General features: G+C 46.7%; 1 protein-coding gene across 1 annotated transcript; it reads right to left on the bottom strand.

Moving 5' to 3' along the window:
• Nucleotides 1–2,917: 2,917 nt before the first annotated feature.
• Nucleotides 2,918–22,694, bottom strand: LOC120939806 (pentraxin fusion protein-like). The gene is made up of 4 exons (XM_040352177.1): nucleotides 22,656–22,694; nucleotides 11,384–11,448; nucleotides 6,908–7,193; nucleotides 2,918–3,224 (listed from the first exon to the last, which is right to left on the bottom strand). Exons 2-4 carry the CDS (start codon nucleotides 11,445–11,447, stop codon nucleotides 3,062–3,064), a joined length of 513 nt encoding a protein of 170 aa, XP_040208111.1. The 5' UTR covers nucleotide 11,448; nucleotides 22,656–22,694; the 3' UTR covers nucleotides 2,918–3,061.
• Nucleotides 22,695–23,131: the final 437 nt, after the last annotated feature.

The raw sequence follows: 23,131 nt of genomic DNA, 5'->3' as shown, positions 1-23,131 counted from the left end.
TTAACCACTTCAGCCCCGGAGGATTTGGCTGCCCAATGACCAATGCCAACCCGCATACAATCATATGCATTATACTGTAAGCATATCCTTTCCCACAAAACTAAGCACAACCTTGGGAATTCATGCAACAAGACAAAGAAGACTTGGCAGTGATTTAGGCAGAACTTATATTTTGAATTTGGTTACCAGTAAACCACTTCAGCCTTATTTTTTGCAATTCGGCAAGGCGTCGCTTTAATTGACAATTGCGCGACCGTGCGACGTTGCACCCAAACAAAATTGACATATTTTTTTGGTTTGCGCAAAAGTTATAGACCCGGATTCACAGCGAGCGGCTCACATTTATGCCGCCGTAGCGTATCTCCTGTACGCTACGCCGACGCAGCGCAGAGAGGCAAGCACTGAATTCCCAAAGCCAGTACTGCCAAAACTGCGCTGGGTTTCCTAGACGTAAGCCAGCGTAGGTGGAAGTGGGCGTGAGCCATGCAAATGAGGCGTGACCCCATGCAAATGATGGGCTGATTCTCAGACAGATACGTATAACAAACGGCGCATGCGTCGTCCCGTGGACGCATCCCAGTGCGCATGCTCAAAATCACGTCAGAACTACTCGCTAAGATACACCGGATCATTGCCTATGGCGTGAATGTAACCTACGCCTAGTCATATTCACGTCCTACGTAAACTACATAAAAAACGTCGGCTTGTGTTCCCTGGTGCAGCCCTTTGCATGGATGCTGCTGAGTTACACCTCCTTTATGGGGCATAACTTTACGCCGGACATATGACTTTACGTGCACTGCTTCGGGCGCACGTACGTTCGTGAATCGGCGTATCTTCCTCATTTGCATATGTGAATAGAAAATCAATGGGAGCGCCAAATGCGTCCAGCGTAAATATGCGCCCACTCTACGCCGGCGTAGACAAGTTACATCGGTTGGATGAAGCCTGTTTTTAGGCGTAACTTGGTTTGTGGGCCCGGCGCATAGATACGACGGTGCATATTTGCACTTACGCGGAGATACGTCGGCGTAAGTGCTTTGTGAATTCGGGCCATAGCGTCTACAAAATAGGGGGTAGTTTTATGGCATTTTTATCATTATTATATTTTTTTACTAGTTATGGCGGCGATCTACGATTTTTATTGTGACTATGACATTACAGCAGACACATCAAAAACTTTTGACGCTATTTTGGGACCATTGTCATTTATACAGCGATCAGTGCTATAAAAATGCACTGATTACTGTGTAAATTACACTGGCAGGGAAGAAGGTTAACCACTAGGGGGGCGAGAAAGGGGTTAAGTGTGTCCTAGGGAGTGATTCTAACTGTATGGGGGGGGGGCTTACTGTGACACGACATTGATCACTGCTTCCAATGACAGGAAGCAGACGATCAGTGTCCTGTCACTAGGCAGAACAGGGAGATGCCTTGTTTACACAGGCATTCCCCTGCTCTGCCTCTCTGTGACACAACCGCGGGCCACTGGCGAACATTGAGTTCGTGGGGCACAGTTATGGAGTGTGCGTCGTGTGCACGCGCCCACCGCACGGCTTCTTAAAGGGGACGTACCTGTACGCCCATTTGCCTACCCCTGCCATTCTGCTGACGTATATCAGCGTGCAGTGGTTGGCAAGTGGTTAATCAGCCTGGTAAGTGCTGGACCTCCGTCGGGGGGGTGTGGGGTAGGGTGACCACGTGTCCCGGATTGCCCAGGACAGTCCCACATTTTGCAGGTCTGTCCCGGGCACTTCCGTTACCAATTCTGACAGGCCGCCAAATCTGATGAAGCACCTGCATACCTAAACTAATGGCTGATGGATTCCAGGAAGTAAATGCTACATGAATCATCTGCCCTTACTCAAGATGGCCAACGCCAGAAAAACTGGGGGTTGTTTTTCAAACTGATTTTCTCAACAAAATAAAGCAATGAAGGCATGGATGGATGGGGGAGTTTTCTTTGAATATAAAAAATGAATTCAATCGTGTTTTTGGTTGTGCAGTGTAGTTCCACATTAACCACTCTACTACCGGCCGCCGTCAATTGACGGTGGCACGATAGCTCTGTTTTGACAGGACGTCATATGACGTCCTCGTCTTGCAGAGGCAATAGGGGTGTGCGCGCGCACCTGCCACGTTGCCGGGAACCCGATGCGCGTGCCTGGCGGCCGCGATGGCCGCCGGGCACCCGCGATTGCCCAGTAACTGAGCAGGACTATGGATCTTTGTGTGTAAACATAGAGATCCACGTCCTGTCAGGGAGAGGAGACCGATGCTGTGTCCCTTGTACATAGGGACACAGATCGGTCACCTCCCCCAGTCAGTGCCCTCCCCCCACAGTAAGAATCACTTCTAGGGAACACATTTAACCCCTTCCTCGCCCCCTAGTGTTAACCCATTCCCTGCCAGTCACATTTATACAGTAATCAGTGCATATTTATAGCACTGGTCGCTGTATAAATGTGAATGGTCCCAAAAATGTGTCAAAAGTGTCCGATGTGTCCGCCATAATGTCGCAGTCCCAATAAAAATCGCAGATCGCTGACATTACTAGTAAAAAAATAATAATACAAAAATTTTCATAATTATGTCCCCTATTTTGTAGGTACTATAACTTTTGCGCAAACCACTTTTGCGCAAACCAGTCACTATACGCTTTAGGCCGATACTATACGTATCGGCCTAAACTGAGGAAAAAAAATAATAATTGGGATATTTATTATAGCAAAAAGTAAAAAAAATATATTTATTTTTTCAAAATTATTGCATTTTTTTTTGTTTATAGCGCAAAAAATAAAAACCGCAGAGGTGATCAAATACCACCAAAAGAAAGCTCTATTTGTGGGGAAATAAGGACACACATTTTGTTTGGGAGCCACGTCGCACGACAGCGCAATTGTCAGTTAAAGCGACGCAGTGCCGAAAGCTGACATTTCGCCTGGGCAGGAAGGGGGTATATGTGCCCAGTAAGCAAGTGGTTAAAGACATGTTAATTCCTGGATATTAAATGCGATGATCAACTTGAGTATTCCTTCTGTCATGTTCCTCTGAGGTTTACCTAATAATAGGTGAAATGAATCACGGGGTCACCGTAGACCTCCAGCTCACAAATGGACATGTATTCAGCGCGCTTCGGGATCACCACACTGACGTATCGACCCTCCATCCCGTTACAGGAGAAAGTTGTCTTAGGGTCAGTAATTTGGGTGACCTTACCGCACCTGTGGAAGACAAATAAGGACCAAGACAATGATACAGAAAATGGCACTTGTTCACCTATGAGAGATTTACAAAACGGGTTCATAGTATACATACATCAATCGTTAAAAACCTCATTAACCCCTTGCCATCCACGTTATAGCCACATGACGGCTACCTGAATTTCCGGGAGGCCGTCAATAGGGTCCCGGCCCCTTACCATGTGATCAGCTGTCAGTCAATGACAGCTAATCACGTGATGTAAACAAAAGCCGATCACTGGCTCTTGTACAAGGGACATCGGTCCCAAAGAGGAAGGAGGCAAAATCTGCCTCATCTGTGCCCACAATTACCGCCTGCCAGTGCCCACAGTAGGGGGCGGACTGACAATTTATGGGGCCCCCGGGCAATAGGAGACTTTGGGGCTTCCAGGCCATAGATTATGGGGCCACACAGTATACACACATACAGTATACATACACAGTATACACACACAGACACGCAATATACACGTGTAGCGCTACCCCCGGAGGAGCCGCTGATTAGATTTGGGATCGGCGTGTTTAAGTTACCTCTATACTGTGTCTAGGGGTGATGGTAGTGCTGAGAGCAATAATAGAATGTCCAGGACCATTGGTTGACGTTTTCAAATGCTTTATTTTCCCGGTCAAACACGACCAACATGTGAACTTGAGGTAGACAGGGTAGGTTGGTGAAGGTAGAGCAACTTCACAGTATCAGGCTATGGATAATAAAGGCAGTCCTGCCCTCTGTAATTTGTATTCGTCTACGTCGCCACTCCAGCCGGAGCGGGTAAAGTACCCCCTGGACAGACCTCTCTCACAGGCCTGGCAGCCAGAGCGCCACTTAAAGCTTCTGGGAAAGGAAACAAGTCTCTGCCACAGACTTGGCTCTAATTTAGATTTGGATGTCCAGATGAGACCTCTGCCACAGGCCTAGTGCTTGGAAGTGACCTCTCAGTGACTGGTGCCCAGATCCCCGGTGGTTCGTTCAAGCCCTGTTGGATCACCTGCCTCTGGGTTCTCCTCAGACCGATCCCCCACCGAACAGCACCCAGCTTGGGATCTTCTCAATAGAAGTGGGCACTCAGTAAGTCACTGGGGCCCCTCTGTAGTATCAGTTGCTCTGGGCTATGAGAGCCCAGAGTCAGCACGTGACCCCGGCCATGTAGGCCATAGCGGTGGGGTCCGTGATGTGCGCACACCCTAAAGGTGGGTACCGCACCTGGAACCAGGAACCCGCGAAGAACCCCCGAACAACGGCCTCCGCCACAGAAATACCCCTCCCCAGCATGCCCTGCGAGGGAAAACTCCTCCAATTGGCTGCTGGGAAGAAGCGGCTCCGCCTGGACCCCTCTGGCGCCACCTGCCGCCCAGAGATGAGACTGCATCTCTGGGGCACAGACTGACCCACAGGACAATTCTAGATTTGGCGATAGCCAAATTTGTCAAATAAAAGAATGAGAGCAACGTAACTCTCTCATTCCCCCACTAAATTTGAATATCGCACCTGTACGAAAGTACACAGGCGCTACACACACACACAGTGGCCCGGATTCAAAGAGAATTGCGCTTTTTTTGCGGAGGCGCAGGGCAACGATTTTGCCCTGCGCCCCCGCAAATTTGCTCCGCTGCCCTCGATTCACGGAGCAGTAGCTCCGTAAATTGCGAGGGCGCGCCGGCAAAATTGCCCGGCGCTAAAACACGCAATTTAAATGATCCCGTAGGGGGCGGGAATCATTTAAATTAGGCGCGCTCCCGCACCGAGCGTAGAGCGCATGCTCCGTCGGGAAACTTTCCCGACGTGCATTGCGGCAAATGACGTCGCAAGGACGTCATTTGCTTCAGAGTGAACGTGCCATTCACGAATCACTTACGCAAACGACGTAACATTCAAATATCGCGACGCGGGAACGACGGGTATCCTTTAGCATTGGCTGCCCCTACTATTAGAAGGGGCAGCCTTACGCTAAACACGCTGTACGGAAACGACGTAACTTGCGTACGCAGGGCTCGCGCAACATTGTGAATCGGTGTTAGTATGCAATTTGCATACTATACGCTGATCACAATGGGAGCGCCCCCTAGCGGTCAACGCAAGATTGCAGCCTAAAATCTGCGTGGCATAAGAGCCTTATGCCACGCAGATTTTAGGCTGCAGTCGGCGTTATGATGTTCCTGAATCAGGAGCATTCGTAACGCCAGAGCAAGTAAGCAATTGCGCTGTGTAACCTATGGTTACACAGGCGCAATTGCTACTTGAATCTGGGCCCCTATACATACACGGAGTGAAAAGGTACTGGAGAGGCGGGGCAGCTATAATCTTGGGATTTTTTAAAAAACACAGATTTTTACATACTGTCCCTGGTTTTACTGAGGCTGGCAACTCTGATGGGGCACCCTAGTGGCATGGGGCCCCCGGGCAGAGCCCAAGTGCCTGAATGGTCAGTCCGCCCCTGGCCCACAGTGCACACCAGTGCCACCTATCAATGCCTATGAGTGCCACCTATCAATGCCCACGAGTGCCACCTATCAATGCCCACCAGTGGTGCCAATCAGTGCCACCTAGCAGTGCTGCCTATCAGTGTAACCTACCAGTGCTGATCAGTGCCCATCATTACCACCCATCGGTGCCCATAACTGCCACCCATCAGTGCCCATAACTGCCACTTCTCAGTGCCACCAAAAATGTGCTGAAAAACTTGGCGTATACTTGAGTATATACGGTATTATATACTGCTGGAGTTAAAAATCGAATATGTTATTTATGGTGTTGAGTTATGAACATGCACTACAGACCAGTCCTAAGTTTGAATTCAAATTTCAGTTTAGTTTTAGTCTTATGCCACGTAAACACGATCGGATATTCCGACCGTGTGTGTGCCCCATCTGACTTTTTTCGTGGGAAACTCAGACGGAGTTAGAAAGAGAACATGTTCTCTTTTTCTCCGATGGAAAATATTTCGATCTGAAATTCCGATCGTCTGTATGCTTTTCCGACGGAAAAAAGCAAACACGTATGCTCAGAAACAATTCGACGCATGCTCGGAAGCATTTTCTCGGGTCGTCGTAGTGTTTTAAATCACCGCGTTCTGGATGGTTGGAATTTGGTGTGACCGTGTGTATGCAAGAGTGCTTGAGCGGAATTCCGTCGGAGTTTATCCCGTTGGAAAATCCGATCGTGTGTACGCGGCATTAGTCTTTTGACTAAAATGGCATTTTAGTAGTTTATTCCGACGGAAATTCCGATCGTGTGTACGGGGCATTAGAGAGAGAACATGTTCTCTTTTTTCCCGACAGAAAAAAAAATTATATCAGGAATTCCGTTCGTCTGTACGAAGAAAAAAACACGCATGCTCGCAATCAAGTCGACGCATGCTCGGAAGCATTCAACTTCATTTTTCTCAGCTCGTCGTCGTGTTGTACGTCAACCGCGTTCTTGACGGTTGGAATTTGGTGTGACAGTGTGTATGCAAGAGGGCTTGAACGGAATTCCGTCAGAGGTTATCCCGACGGAAAATCCGATCGTGTGTACGCGGCATTAGTCTTTTGACTGAAATGCCATTTTAGTTTTAGTCGACTAAAATAGTATTAATTTAGTTGACTAAAATGTTTTAGTCGTTTTAGTCAACGAAATTACCACTGGTAGGAACCCTGACAGTTTTTTGCCCCCCCGTGGTACTCACACTGGGTTGTTATTGTCTGGAGAATTTCCAATTCGGACCTCGGCGTCCATCATCCGTTCCATAGCGGAATCCGACCGGCCAGTGAGTACAACGGTCTTCACTTTGTACGTCACTTTCATGTCCAGCCTCCACCAGGGCGACAGGTCGTAATTTGTGTGGGTACAGAAGCCGTTATACCAGTTGGTATCTTTCACACTATCAATGGCCTTGGAAGCGTAAGCTATAGGCGTAGCGATATAAAAATTGGAGCTCTGTGAGGCTTCCCCAGTTCTGGCGATATTGAAGGCTAAAGAAAGAAAAAACAGAAGACACTCAATAATTATACATTTTGGGGTGCGTTGGCTGAACGAATGTGACAAATATCTGTACAGCTCCTCAAAACGTATATTCTGTGTAATATAACTATCTCCTATGTTAGCAAGCGCCATCTAGTGGCTGTTTTTCTAAATGTCTCAAGCAGGAACAAAATGCATTATGGTCACTAGAGGGCACATTGGCCCAGATTCAAAGAGATTTGCTCTTTTTTTGCAGAGGCACAGGACAACGATTTTGCCCTGCGCCCCCTGCAAATTTGCGCCGCTGCCCTCGATTCACGGAGCAGTAGCTCCGTAAATTGCGAGGGCGCGCCGGCAAAATTGCCCGGCGTAAGCGCGCGCAATGTAAATGATCCCGCCGGGGGCGGGAATCATTTAAATTAGGCGCGTTCCCGCGCCGATCGTAAAGCGCATGCTCCGTCTGGGAAACTTTCCCGACGTGCATTGCGGCAAATGACGTCGCAAGGACGTCATTTGCTTCAAAGTGAACGTGAATGGCGTCCAGCGCCATTCACGATTCACTTACGCAAACGACGTAAAATTCGAACGTCGCGACGCGGGAACGACGGGTATCCTTAGCATTGGCTGCGCCTGCTATTAGCAGGGGCAGCCTTACGCTAAGCACGCCGTACGGAAACGACGTAACTTGCGTACGCAGGGCCCGCGCAACAATTGTGAATCGGTGTTAGTATGCAATTTGCATACTATACGCTGATCACAATGGGAGCGCCCCCTAGCGGTCAACGCAAGATTGCAGCCTAAAATCTGCGTGGCATAAGAGCCTTATGCCACGCAGATTTTAGGCTGCAGTCGGCGTTACGATGTTCCTGAATCAGGAGCACTCGTTACACCGGAGCAAGTAAGCAATTGCGCTGCGTAACCTATGGTTACACAGGCGCAATTGGTTCTTGAATCTGGGCCATAGAAGATAATAATTATACAGAATACGGCACGATTAGTTGGAGCAACGCAGATATTTTTCACATTCGTTCAGCACACTTTTTTACACATTTAACCCATAAGGTTTGTCCTTTATTCTAAAGCAGTAGCGGCTGGTGCTAAATATTTATATATATATAGTGGAACCTCGGATTACAAGCATAATCCGTTCCAGGAGAATGCTCGTAATCCAAAGTACTATCAAAGCGAGTTTCCCCATTGAAGTCAATGGAAATGAAAATAATTAGTTCCGCATTGACTTCAATGGCATGCAATACCGCATACGGCCAGAGGCGGGAGGGGCGCCGGAGAGCCTCGGAAACGGCCGGAAAGGCTCAAGGACAATACGGCTGACCTTGGCAAACCGTTCCCAAGCCTTTGCAAGGTTTGTCAAGGTCAGCCAAGCTGTCCTCGGGCCTTTCCGGGAAATCTCCAAAAAGCGCCGATCGGCTCCGCCCCCCCTTCCCCACCTCGTTGGCCTGAATCCTGCTAGTTTTGCGAGACAACACTCGCAAACCGAGTTAGGATATGTTAAAACACAGCGCTTGTATTGCAAAACGCACGTTAACAGCGTTACTCGCAATCCGAGGTTCTATATATATATACCGGCAGTGATTGGCATAAACAAATGCCACCCCCCCCCGCAGCACGAGAGACGGACGGCACGCAGGAAGGCGGCGAGACTAACCTCAACATAGAAGGCAGGGGGAATGAAGACTCAGCCATTTCTTCTCCTCTGGGCTGAACAGGAAATGTGTTCTGAGACACGATTGGGCGTCCTAAGACTCCCTGGCCAATCAGGTCTCATCCCTGTCTGTGACTGAAGTCTTCCCCCTTTCTCTCTCCTGCCTCTGAGTGAGTACACTAATGTAAATCAGGGTTCTCAGAGCACCCCTTACATCAGAGTTCCCCTTTACATCAGAGGCCACAGTGTTCCTCCGTACATCAGAGTTCTCAGTGTTCCCCCGTACATCAGAGTTCTCAGTGTTCCCAGGGAATCCCTTATGTTAGAGTCCCCAGAATTTTCCCTTACATCGGAGTCTGCAGAGTCCCCCCTTACAGTGTAAGGGCACTCTGTGGATTCCAATGTAAAAGGGGAACTCTGTGGATTCACATGTAAAAGGATAACTCTGTGGATTCAGATGTAAAAGGGGAACTCTGCGGATTCAGATGTAAAAGGGGAACTCTGTGGATTCCGATGTAAAAGGGGAACTCTGTGGATTCAGATGTAAAAGGGGAACTCTGCGGATTCAGATGTAAAAGGGGAATTCTGCGGATTCCGATGTAAAAGGGGAACTCTGCGGATTCAGATGTAAAAGGGGAATTCTGCGGATTCCGATGTAAATAGGGAACTCTGTGGATTCAGATGTATAAGGGGAACTCTGCACATTCAGATGTAAAAGGGGAACTCTGCGCATTCAGATGTATAAGGGAAACTCTGTGGATTCAGATGTAAAAGGAGAACTCTGCACATTCAGATGTATAAGGGCAACTCTGTGGATTCAGATGTAAAAGGAGAACTCTGTGGATTCAGATGTAAAAGGGCAACTCTGCGCATTCAGATGTATAAGGGAAACTCTGTGGATTCAGATGTAAAAGGAGAACTCTGTGGATTCAGATGTAAAAGGGCAACTCTGCGCATTCAGATGTATAAGGGAAACTCTGTGGATTCAGATGTAAAAGGAGAACTCTGTGGATTCAGATGTAAAAGGAGAACTCTGTGGATTCAGATGTAAAAGGAGAATCTCAGGATTCAGATGTAAAAGGAGAATCTCAGGATTCAGATGTAAAAGGAGAATCTCAGGATTCAGATGTAAAAGGGGAACTCTGCGGATTCAGATGTAAAAGGCAAACTCTGCGGATTCAGATGTAAAAGGGGAACTCTGCGGGTTTCAGATGTAAAAGGGGAACTCTGCGGATTCCGATGTAAATAGGGAACTCTGTGGATTCAGATGTAAAAGGAGAACTCTGTGGATTCAGATGTAAAAGGAGAATCTCAGGATTCAGATGTAAAAGGAGAATCTCAGGATTCAGATGTAAAAGGAGAACTCTGTGGATTCAGATATAAAAGGGGAACTCTGTGGATTCCAATGGAAAAGGGGAATTCTGTGGATTCAGATGTAGAAGGAGAACTCTGCGGATTCCAATGTGAAAGGGGAACTCTGCGGATTCAGATGTAAAAGGGGAACTCTGCGGATTCAGATGTAAAAGAGGAACTCTGCAGATTCAGATGTAAAAGGGGAACTCTGCGGATTCCGATGTAAAAGGAGAACTCTGCGGATTCAGATGTAAAAGGCAAACTCTGCGGATTCAGATGTAAAAGGGGAACTCTGCGGGTTTCAGATGTAAAAGGGGAACTCTGCGGATTCCGATGTAAATAGGGAACTCTGTGGATTCAGATGTAAAAGGGAAACTCTGTGGATTCAGATGTAAAAGGAGAACTCTGTGGATTCAGATGTAAAAGGAGAATCTCAGGATTCAGATGTAAAAGGAGAATCTCAGGATTCAGATGTAAAAGGAGAATCTCAGGATTCAGATGTAAAAGGAGAACTCTGTGGATTCAGATATAAAAGGGGAACTCTGTGGATTCCAATGGAAAAGGGGAATTCTGTGGATTCAGATGTAGAAGGAGAACTCTGCGGATTCCAATGTGAAAGGGGAACTCTGCGGATTCAGATGTAAAAGGGGAACTCTGCGGATTCAGATGTGAAAGGGGAACTCTGCGGATTCAGATGTAAAAGAGGAACTCTGCGGATTCAGATGTAAAAGGGGAACTCTGCGGATTCCGATGTAAAAGGAGAACTCTCAGGATTCAGATGTAAAAGGAGAACTCTGCGGATTCAGATGTAAAAGAGGAACTCTGCGGATTCAGATATAAAAGGGGAACTCTGTGGATTCCAATGGAAAAGGGGAATTCTGCGGATTCAGATGTAAAAGGAGAACTCTGTGTATTCAGATATAAAAGGGGAACTCTGTGGATTCCAATGGAAAAGGGGAATTCTGCGGATTCAGATGTAAAGGGGGAACTCTGTGTATTCAGATGTAAAGGGGGAACTCTGTGGATTCAGATGTATTATGGAACGAATTATGCTCATAATCGGAGGTTCCACTGTACCTGGAGGAGCTATTTTTTTATTCACTAGCTTCTGCCATGAGAATGTATTCAGATCCTCCTTATCTAGTGCACTGCAGTTATTTATATATATATTTATATTATTCTTACCTCCAGGATTGCACCAAGCCAGACCCAAAGAGCCCAGGAAAAGAAAAGCCACCAGAGTCTTCATTCTGGAGGAGACATCAAAACACACAAAGGCAATTATCATTCTAAAACAGTAAAATAATACAGAAATATATTTGCCAATCAATAGGTTAATCATCAGGAATTTCTGACTGTGACGTGATATGTACTTCATGTGGTGCCTCTCCAAGTGCCAATGTCACTTCTCCAATGAATCCGCCACTCATGGTTGCCAACCACCAGTAAATTTACTGACAGTTTGTAAAAATCTGTGATTTTCTCTTATTTTTTTACAACCACCAGTAAATATCAGGGGCTGATAATTTCATGATGTGTTGCCTTTTTAAGTGTAAATCAAGCAAATTACTTTCCTGGAGCCAGATTCTCGTACCTGCGGCGCAGCGTAACGTAACCTGTTTACGTTACACCGCCGCAAGTTTTCAGTCTAAGTGCCCGATCCACAAAGCACTTACCTGTAAACTTGCGGCGGTGTATCGTAAACACGTCCGGCGCAAAGCCCGCCCAATTCAAATGGGGCGGGTACCATTTAAATTAGGCGCGCTCCCGCGCCGGACGTACTGCGCATGCTCCGTTCGCAAATTTCCCGACGTGCTTTGCGCGAAATTACGACAACGCCGACGTGTTGAGAATCGCGACGTGCGTAACGTACTTACGCCAGGAAAACAAGAAAATTCACAAGCGACGCGGGAAAGACGGGCATACTTTAACATGGTGGAGTAATTTTACACCATGTTAAAGTACCCCTAACTTTGCGACGGGAAACTAAGACTTGCGCCGACGTAACGACGGGAAAAACCTTCGTGGATCGCCGTAACTGCTAATTTGCATACCCGACGCTGGTTTACGACGCAAACTCCCCCCAGCGGCGGCCGAAGTATTGCATCCTAGGATCCGACGGTGTAATTCAATTACACCTGTCGGATCTTAGGGCTAGCTATGCGTAACTGATTCTATGAATCAGCCGCATAGTTAGAACGGCCCTAAAACAGAGATACGACGGCGTATATCTTTTGTGAATCTGGTCCCTGGTGCCTATTCACAAACGTACGTGCGCCCGTCGCAGTAAAGATACGCCGTTTCCGTAAGATACGCCGCCTAAAGATAAAGCTGCCCCCTAGGTGGCGTAGCCAATGTTAAACATTGGCGTCGTTCCCACTTCGAAACTTGAAAATTTTACGTCGTTTGCGTAAGTCGTCCGTGAATAGGGCTGGACGTAATTTACGTCCACGTCGAAACCAATACGTCCTTGCGGCGTACTTTGCCGCAATGCACACTGGGATATGTACACGGACGGTGCATGCGCCGTTCGTAAAAAAAACGTCAAACGTCAGGTCACCCCCCCCCATTAACATAAAACACGTCCCCTCAACCTAATTTGAATTAGGCGCGCTTACGCCGGCCCCATTTACGCTACGCCGCTGTAACTTAGCAGGCAAGTGCTTTGTGAATACAGTACTTGCCTAGCTAACTTACGGCGGCGTAGTGTAAATACTATACGCTACGCCGCCACAAAGATGCGGCAAGGTACCTGAATCTAGCTAATAGTGTCACTTTAAGGCCCCATACACACGACCAAACATGTATGCTGAAACTGGTCCGCGGGCCAGTTTCAGCATACATGTTCGGTCGTGTGTGGGCGCGAGCGGGCCGAATTCCAGCAAACATTTGCCCGCCGGGCCTTTTCCCAGCAGACAAATATTCCTGGACGTGTTTTAAAACCGTCCGCTGGAATCCTGCCCGCTCGGACATGTACGGTCGTCAGTACAGACCTACCGTACATGTCCAGGCGCCCGCCGTCCCTCGCATGCGTCGAATGACTTCGACGCATGCGTGGAAGCATTTTAAAGGCGGGTCGCCCACGTCGCTGCGTCATTGTCGTGGCGACACCGCGTCATCGACGCGGCGACACCGCGGACACGCCCCGCGTATTGTTTACGCGCGGACTTCTGTACGATGGTGTGTACAACCATCGTACAGAAGCCCTCTGGCAGACATGTATGGTGAAAACGGTCCGACGGACCGCTTTCACCATACATGTTTGTTCGTGTGTACCCGGCCTAAGGATAGCAATCACATGAAGCCATTTATTATCACAGCGGCCCAGATTCAAGTAGCAATTGCGCCTGTGTAACCATAGGTTACACAGCGCAATTGCTTACTTGCTCCGGCGTTACGAATGCTCCTGATTCAGGAACATCGTAACGCCGACTGCAGCCTAAAATCTGCGTGGCATAAGGCTCTTATGCCACGCATATCTTAGGCTGCATTCTTGCGATGACCACTAGGAGGCGTTCCCATTGTGCTCAGTGTATAGTATGCAAATTGCATACTAACACCGATTCACAATGTTGCGCGAGCCCTGCGTATGCAAGTTACGTTGTTTCCGTACGGCGTGTTTAGCTTAAGGCTGCCCCTTCTAATAGTAGGGGCAGCCAATGTTAAAGTATACCCGTCGTTCCCGCGTCGCGAAATTTGAATTTCACGTTGTTTGCGTAAGTGATTCGTGAATGGCGCTGGACGCCATTCACGTTCACTTGGAAGCAAATGACGTCCTTTCGACGTCATTTGCCGCAATGCACGTCGGGAAAGTTTCCCGACAGAGCATGCGCTCTACGCTCGGCGCGGGAGCGCGCCTAATTTAAATGATTCCCGCCCCCTACGGGATCATTTACATTAGGCGCCCTTACGCAGGGCAAGTTTACACAGCGCACACGCAATTTACGGAGCTACTGCTCCGTGAATCGCGGGTAGCGCAGTAAATTTGCGGGGGCGCAGGGCAAAAACGCTGCCCTGCGCCTCCGTAAATAAGGGGCAAATCTACCTGAATCCGGGCCATAGTTTTTTGGGTCCTTTTTACATCTAAATGATAACAGAAATCACCCAAATGGCCCTGATAAAAAGTTTACATACCCTGGAATGTTTGGCCTTGGTACAGACACAGAAGGTGGTACACACACAGGTTACAATGGCAATTAAAAGGTTAATTTCCCACATTTGTGGCTTTTTAACCACTTGCCGACCGCTGCAGGCCAATATACATCCCTTGATGGGTCTGGCTTTCATCACTGCACTAGGTGCAAATCATGTAAGAGCACTAGTAGAATAAGCAGAAAAGTAACTCAATTCAAATCCAATGTCACACAGAAAAAATACAAGGTGAAACCCCTTATAACATGTGACTCACATCATGTCACCTACCTACTCGAATGCCCTTGTTCTCTGCAATACGTGGGCCGTACCACTAGAAAATTACGAGTAAGGATCAATGAACACGTGGCAAACATTAAAAATGGGTTCCCGAATCATAGTGTGTCTAGGCATTTTTCGCAGTTTCATAATGAGGACCCCAATAAATTAACATTTATTGGTATAGATAAAATAACCAGTAATTGGAGAGGAACTAACATGACTCAGGCGGTTTCACAGAATGAGACTATGTGGATTCACCGTTTGCGAACGATGCACCCGCAAGGCCTCAACATCGAATTGGGCCTGAACTGCTTTTTAACGAATTATTAACATTAAACTGAGTCTCCTATATATATTATATATTTTATACCATAATCATGTTTTAACCCATTTATTTTTATTTTTATTTTTAAATCTTATTTAATTTTAATCCTATTTCTATATTTTCAACCAAGCAAGTGGTCTTGATATAGGGTTACTAAGATTAGATGGCTTTTATCAATTACCCCATATTCAACAGGGGACATATAGTTTTGGGAATAAATTTATGTCCGTCCACATGGAGAATAGACATTTTCAGGTTTTAAAATTCATTTGTTTTATCTCTATATTATTAATTATTTTTATCTTTATTGTAATCTTAATATATGTAATGTGTCATTCTTAGTCATTTTAATTTTGTAACTTGTGAACACTTTTGGCTAAGCTATAGTGTATCAACAGCATTGTTACCTGCGATTTATATTTAGAGAGACTCATCTCATTGAATGCTGGAGGTGTATTGCATTACCGCCATACAGCGCACTGTGGCATTGAACCCGCTACTGAGGCTATCACACGCCCATTCCCTCCTCCCACATCATTGACGGACATATAAATTTACATCACTAGCGTGGTTGGGCACGCCTCCTGAAGACGATCTTTCCGAAACGTACGTCGGGGCGGCACCCAACCACGCAATTGTACGCTCCAGTACCTTGTCACTTCCTGCATTGCTGGCTCTACACTGCTGCGGCCGTGGAACGCACGCTCCGGGGATCCGGACATCTCGCAGCTCACAGCACCCAGGATCTTCTCTAGCTGATTCCAAATCACTATAGCCTCAGTGCCGGGTCCAAGGCACTCACAAAGTAAGCGGCCACTTGGCTCCCTAAAGTATATGTTTTTATACCATATTAAAACGAATTACACTATGTTTTGCCACCATTTATTTTCCATGCACATATCCGAGAATCCATGATTGTTTCCATCACTGCTGTCAGGACGTATCCCATTCATATACAGGTGATCCTGTCAAAGCCTTAATTGTCCTCCCTTTTTGGTATCAAAATTGGGGGCAATTCCATCTGGTAAGGAGCCTGCCTATTCATTCACATTGGGTGTTTTGACAAAATCACGGTGAAGGTGGATCATTCTAATTTTGATTGTAAACACAATACTTCTTTCAATTAAGAAATCACCTATGGGAATTCAATTTTCCAGCTTTAAAAACGTCATCACTGGACTTTTTTGACTGTGGACTCATATTTGTTTATCACCATTACTGTGGACTCACTTTTGATTATCACTATAATTACCAATTATATCCAGGGACTGGATATATTGATTCACCACGATACTTTGTTTCTTTCTGATGTCTAGTATTTATATCTAGTTTTTAAATACTGTTTAATACTATTATTATATTTATTTAGCGCACCCTTTTTTTTTTACACATAACTGCATAATCTTTGATTATTTTGGGTAGCAGCTCATTTTTTAGTTTAATACTTTTGGCGCGTAGTATTTCCATTCCAATGGCAGCGGTGGGCAAATAGGCGTACCTGTAAGTCCCCTTTAATTGCGGTCTAGTGGGTGCACGTGCCCGTCTCGCACTGCATGACCCGCGGACTCGATGGAAAGGCAGAACGGGGAGATGCCTACGTAAACAAACCATTTCCCTGTTCTGCCTAGCAACATGACAGGGATCTACTGCTCCCTGTCATCGGGAGCAGTGATCGCTCTCATGTTGTTGTGAGCCCATCCCCCCTACAGCTAGAATCACCCGTTCATCGCCCCCTAGTGTTTAACCCCTTTCCTGCCAGTGACATTTACACAGTAATCAGTGCATTTTTATAAAAGTAAAAAGATGTCTTAAGCGCTAGCCAATAGTGAATAAAGTGAGGTGAATTCAAAATGTGCAATCAAACAGAATGCTGCTCAAATCTATGGGGTAGATTCAGAAACAATTTACATCGGCGTATCTATAGATACGCCGCGTAACTTCTAGGATGCTCCGGCGTATCTTCTTTCTGTATTCAGAAAACAAGATACGCCGGAATTTAGCTAAGATCCGACTGGCGTAAGTCTCTTACGTCGTTGTATCTTAGTTGCATATTTACGCTGGCCGCTAGGTGGTGCTTTCGTCGATTTACGCGAGGAATATGCAACTTAGATAGATACGCCGATTCAGAAACGTACGTCCGTCCGGCGCATTTTTTTACGTCGTTTGCGTTAGGCTTTTTCCGGCGTAAAGTTACCCCTGCTATATGAGGCGTATCCTATGTTAAGTATGGACGTCGGGCCAGCGTCGTATTTTCCGTCGATTACGTCGTTTGCGTAAGTCGTTCTCTAATAGGGCTGGGAGTAATTTACCTTCACGTCGAAAGCATTGGCTTTTTGCGGTTTAATTTGGAGCATGCGCACTGGGATACGTTCACGGACGGCGCATGCGCTGTTCGTAAAAAAAAACGTCAAATACGTGGGGTCACATGTAATTTAAATAAACACGCCCACATCATCCACATTTAAATTAGGCGGGCTTACGCCGGACCACATACGCTACGCCGCCTTAACTTAGGGCGCAAGTTCTTTCTGAATACGGAACTTGCGCCCTAATTTACGGCGGCGTAACGTATCTGAGATACGTTACGCCCGCCGATAGATACACCATTGTATCTGAATCTACCCCTAGGTGTGCAAACACTAACAAAAACTTGGATTAAAAAAGACGGGAGGTGACGAGCGCAATCATAAATGCACTAAATTGTGAACAAATGGTGAACACTGATTCTATAGAATCAAATAAGTGTTAAAATAAAAAATGAGCAATCCTAAATAAACCAAACATGTGAAAAATATTGTAAATGATAATAATGTAACAATAATGTAGGAGATGACACGGCGTGCCAAAACTGAAAAACAAAAAGGTAGAACTAAATAAGTGCTGGCTACTGAAGTAACATGTGCCAAATACTGGGAAAAAAACACTGTGGGGTGGATTCAGTAAGCAATTGCGTCTGCGTATCCATAGTTACGCAGCGCAATTGCTTAGTTGCGCCGGCGTATCGACTGCTCCTGATTCAGAAAGGTCGATACGCCGACTGCAGCCTAAGATATGACTGACATAAGGCTCTTATGCCAGTCATATCTTAGGCTGCATTCTTACGATGGCCGCTAGGTGGCGTTCCCGTAGTGGTCAGCGTAGAGTATACAAATTGCATACTCACGCCAATTCACAACCCTACGCGCGCCGTGCGTACGCATTTTACGTCGTTTGCTTTCGTCGGGTTCCGCGTAAGGCTGCCCATGCTATTAGCAGGGGCAGCCAATGCTAAGTATACCCGTCGTTCCCGCGTTGCGATGTTTGAAAATTACGTAGTTTGCGTAAATGAATCGTGAATGGCGCTGGACGCCATTTACGTTCACGTTAAAGCAAATGACGTCCTTTGCGACGTCATTTGCCGCAATGCATGTCGGGAAAGTTTCCCAACGGAGCATGCGCACTACGTTCGGCGCAGGAACGCGCCTAATTTAAATGATCCACGCCCCCTACGGGATCATTTAAATTACGCGCGCTTACGCCGGCCATTTTTACGGAGCGCCTCCGCAAATTACGGAGCTACTGCTTCCTGAATCAAGCGTATCGCAAGTAATTTACGGAGGCGTTGCGTAAAAACGTAACGCTGCGCCTCCGTAAGAAGTGCGCCGCAGTACCTGAATCTACCCCATAAATGCCCAACGAAAATCCAGTCCAAAAGCTGTCAAATGAAGGAAATCAAATGGCAACACGCATAAGCTTCACAGATGAGTCTTCCTAGATGATGGGCTCACAGAGCGCTTGCCTCCCTCTTGGCTTGAAATAGCTGCAACCCAACTTGATGGATACTGCAACGTCCTGACGGCTGTGCTATAAATCCTGGTCTTCAGCAAGATGGAGACTCGCCGTGGAATGCAGAAGTTAACAAGGAGGAAACAGAAAAGTGGAAGCTTCCATCGTGAAGTACGTAAAACAGGGGGGGTTTATTAAAGGGGAGTTCCGGCCTTTTTTTATGTTTTTTAAAAGTCAGCAGCTACAAAAAGTGTAGCTTTTGGCTTTTAATAAACAGACACTTACCTGCTCCACGGTTCCAGCGACGCGCCGGCCGGGGCTCCGCTCCTCTCCCCCCCTCTCCGGTCGACGTCTTCATGCCAAGTGTGGGCACTCGGCCGTGACAGCTTTCGGCTTCACGGCTGGGCACCCACTGCGCATGCGCGAGCGGCGCTGCGCCATCCGATTGGACAGGCGATCGCCTACAGGGAGGGGCTGCAGTAAGGCGATTAAGCTATTCGCCTTACCAGCCCCTCGGCGGAAGGAGGAAGTGGGACAGGAAGTCCCACTCCTCCTGAAGCCCCCACTCCCCCCCCCCCAAAAAAATGACATGCCAAATGTGGCATGTAAGGGGGCGAGGAGTGGATTAAGCGGAAGTTTCATTTTTGGGTGGAACTCCGCTTTAAAGCATAAAAACTGCTTACAAGCATGTAATATCAAAACACGAATGACAAAAGTTCGGTCGGACGGGGTTCCGCGTCACTTCCGGTCACGTCTAGCTGTCCTTACGCGTTATGTCACGTCACGTTACGCGTAAGGACCCCGTCCGACCGGAACTTTTGTCATTCGCGTTTTGATATTACATGCTTGTAAGCAGTTTTTATGCTTTAATAAACCCCCCCTGTTTTACGTACTTCACGATGGAAGCCTCCACTTTTCTGTTTCCTTCTTGTTAAAGCGGATCTCCACTCTAAAGTGGAGTCCCGCTGATCGGCACCCTCCCCCCCTCCGGTGTCACATTTGACACCTTTCAGGGGGGAGGGGGGTGCAGATACCTGTCTACAGACAGGTATCTGCACCCACTTCCGGCCCTACGATACGGGCAAAGGACGGGTTTTTTTTCCCCTTCCCGTCCGTCCCCCGTTGTATGCTGGGAACACTCGGCTCCCAGCACACAGCGGGAGCCAATCGGCGGGCGCAGCGCGACTCGCGCATGCGCCGTAGGGAACCGGGCAGTGAAGCCGGAGCGCTTCACTTCCTGGTTCCCTCACCGTGGATTGAGGGGGGAGCAGCAGGGTGACGAGCGATCGGCTCGTCATCTGCTGCGATCACCGCTGGACTCCAGGACAGGTAAGTGTCCTTATATTAAAAGTCAGCAGCTGCAGTATCTGTAGCTGCTGGCTTTTAATATATTTGTTTAGTGGCACATCCGCTTTAACTTCTGCATTCCACGGCGAGTCTCCATCTTGCTGAAGACCAGGATTTATAGCACAGCCGTCAGGACGTTGCAGTATCCATCAAGTTGGGTTGCAGCTATTTCAAGCCATTGATTTACAAGAGGGAGGTAAGCGCTCTGTGAGCCCATCATCTAGGAAGACTCATCTGTGAAGCTTATGCGTGTTGCCATTTGACAGCTTTTGGACTGGATTTTCATTGGGAGTTTATTAGGTAGATTCACACACGTCTGCCTAACTTTAGGGCGGCGTAGCCTAGCCTTTTTAGGCTACACCGCCGTAAATTAGTTAGGCTAGTAGTGATTCACAATCTACTTACCTGCTAATCTACGGCGGCGTAGCCTAAAACGAGTGGGCGTAAGGGCGCCTAATTCAAATGACTTGGAGGGGGGCGTGTTGTATGGAAATGAGGCTTGACCTCACGTTTTTTGACGTTTTTGGACACTGCGCATGCGCCAGGTGACTACATTTCCCAGTGCGCATTGCGGCTAAGTAGGCCGTACGGGCCTAATGATTTAGACGCGGACGTAAATGACGTAACTCCCGATTCGCGGACGACTTACGCAAACAACGTAAAAAAATTCGAACCTCGCGGCGGGAACGGCGGCCATGCTTTAACATTGTTATTCCACCTCATAGGTGGAATAACTTTAGGCCGCCTAAGGCCTTACGGAAACAACGTTAATCGACGGCGTAGGCCTGGCGTACATTCGTGAATCGGCGTATTCCCTCATTTACATAATCTACGCCGGCCGCAATGGAAGCGCCATCTAGCGGCCAAAAGAAACATTGCAAGATAGAATGGCGCAAGCCAGCCTATCTTAGATATGTTTAAGTGTATCTCTGTTTGAGAATACACTTAAACATAGGCCGGCTTAGATTCAGAGTTAGGTCGGCTTATCTGTAGATAAGCCGGCCTAACTCTTTGTGAATCTACCTATGTGAGCCCATCATCTAGGAAGACTCATCTGTGAAGCTTATGCGTGTTGCCATTTGATTACCTTCATTTGACAGCTTTTGGACTGGATTTTCATTGGGAGTTTATGTGTTTTTTATGTGTTTTTTTCCCAGTATTTGGCACATATTACTTCAGTAGCCAGCACTTATTTAGTTCTACCTTTTTGTTTTTCAGTTTTGGCACGTCGTGTCATCTTCTACATTATTGTTGCATTATTATCATTTACAATATTTTTCACATGTTTGGTTTCTGATGTGTTCCGCCATAATGTCACAGTCATGATAAAAATCGCTGATCGCCGCCATTACTAATAAAAAAAAATTATAATAAAAATGCCATAAAACTATCCCCTATTTTGTAGACGCTATGGGCCTGATCCTCAAAAGGGATACGCCGGTGTATCTACTGATACTCCGTCGTATCCCTGTTTCTATCTTTGGAACTGATCCACAGAATCAGTTTCCAAGAGATAGACAGACGATCCGACATGTGTAAGGGACTTACACTGTCGGATCTTAGGATGCAGTACCGCATCCGCCGCTGGGGGCATTTCGTGTCGAAATGCCGCTTCGGGTCTGCAAATTAGCACTTACGGAGATCCACAAAGCTTTTACGCTTCGTTTTTTCTCCGTAAGTATTAAGTTGCAATCGTAAAATTAGGGCTGCTTTTACAAAGTGTAAACTGTTTACACCTTGTAAAAGTAGACCCTTCTTAACCGCGACGCTGTTATTTTTTATTTTTTATTTTTTTTAAATTCCCGCCGTATCTTTTTTTTTTTTCGTCGCAATTTTTTTGACCTGGCGCGATTTACGAAGCTCGGCGTAACGTAATTTCGCGCTATGCACGTCGGGAAAATGACGTCACGAGCATGCGCAGTACGTCCGGCGCGGGAGCGCGCCTAATTTAAATGGTACTCGCCCCCATTTGAATAGGAACGCCTTGCGCCGGCGGAATTTAAGTTACACACCCGAAAATTTCTAGGTAAGTGCTTTGTGGATCGGGCACTTAGGTAGAAATTTTCCGGCAGTGTAACTTAAATGGGAAAAGATAAGTTACGGCGGCTGGCTGTGGATCTGGCCCTTTAAGTTTTGCGCAAACCAATCAATATACACTTATTGCGATTTTTTTACCAAAAATATGTAGAAGAATACGAATCGGCCTAAACTGAGGTCAAAAATATTTTATTATATATTTTTTGGGGATATTTATAAAAAGTAAAAAATATTGCTTTATTTTTCAAAATTGTCGCTCTATTTTTGTTTATAGCACAAAAAATAAAAACCGCAGAGGTGATCAAATACCACCAAAAGAAAGCTCTATTTGTGAGGAAAAGGATGTGAATTTTGTTTTGGGTGATACGTCGCACGAACGTGCAATTGTCAGTTAAAGCGACGCAGTGCCGAATCGCAAAAAGTGCTCTGGTCAGGAAGGGGGGAAAATGTCTCTGTTACCTTTAGGATGTCTTTGTGCCCCCCCCCCCCCCCAGCTTTGCACCCTAAGCAGTTACCCCCACCTCCCCCACAATGTACACTAACAGGTATTACTACATATGAAGGTCTCACCTGTACAGAGTCTTGAAGCTTCTGAGATTGTCACAGCCTCCCCTCTGTATATATTTATATAGGTGTGTGATTTACATATTTCCTCCCACATCAAATTCCCTCCCCAATGAGGGTGGGGAGCCTGGTATGAATTATCCCTAAAAAGTCACCCAATGCCTAATTACCCCGGGGGGGGGGGGGGGGGGGCTGTATAACGTCAGAAGAATTTTATTGATTTTAGGACATACAAAGTTTACATTGTCACCCAGTTCAACGCAATTTTCAGTAAATTATAACAATGATGTTACACATATGCAGGCAATATATACAATAATATATCTATTCATATAATATCTACAATGCTGTACATGCCAAAACATTGTGCAGCCAACACTAAAAGTCAATGGCTATCCACATACCGTGCCTTGAAAAAGTATTCATACCCCTTGAAATCTTCCACATTTTGTGATGTTACGACCAAAAACGTAAATGTATTT

The sequence above is a fragment of the Rana temporaria genome, chromosome 5, assembly GCF_905171775.1.
Source record: "Rana temporaria chromosome 5, aRanTem1.1, whole genome shotgun sequence".
Lineage (NCBI taxonomy): Eukaryota > Metazoa > Chordata > Amphibia > Anura > Ranidae > Rana > Rana temporaria.
The sequence above is the reverse complement of the archived record's forward strand: the minus strand, read 5'-3'. Positions and strand labels throughout refer to the sequence as shown.

Excerpts from the sequence above, each read along its gene's own strand:
- LOC120939806 (XM_040352177.1), bottom strand. The coding sequence starts at position 11,447 with ATGAAGACTCTGGTGGCTTTTCTTTTCCTGGGCTCTTTGGGTCTGGCT. Across the intron at positions 7,194-11,383 it reads GGCTTGGTGCAATCCTGGAG|CCTTCAATATCGCCAGAACT; the intron begins GTAAGAATAATA and ends TTCTTTCTTTAG. Across the intron at positions 3,225-6,907 it reads CCAGACAATAACAACCCAGT|GTGCGGTAAGGTCACCCAAA; the intron begins GTGAGTACCACG and ends TGTCTTCCACAG.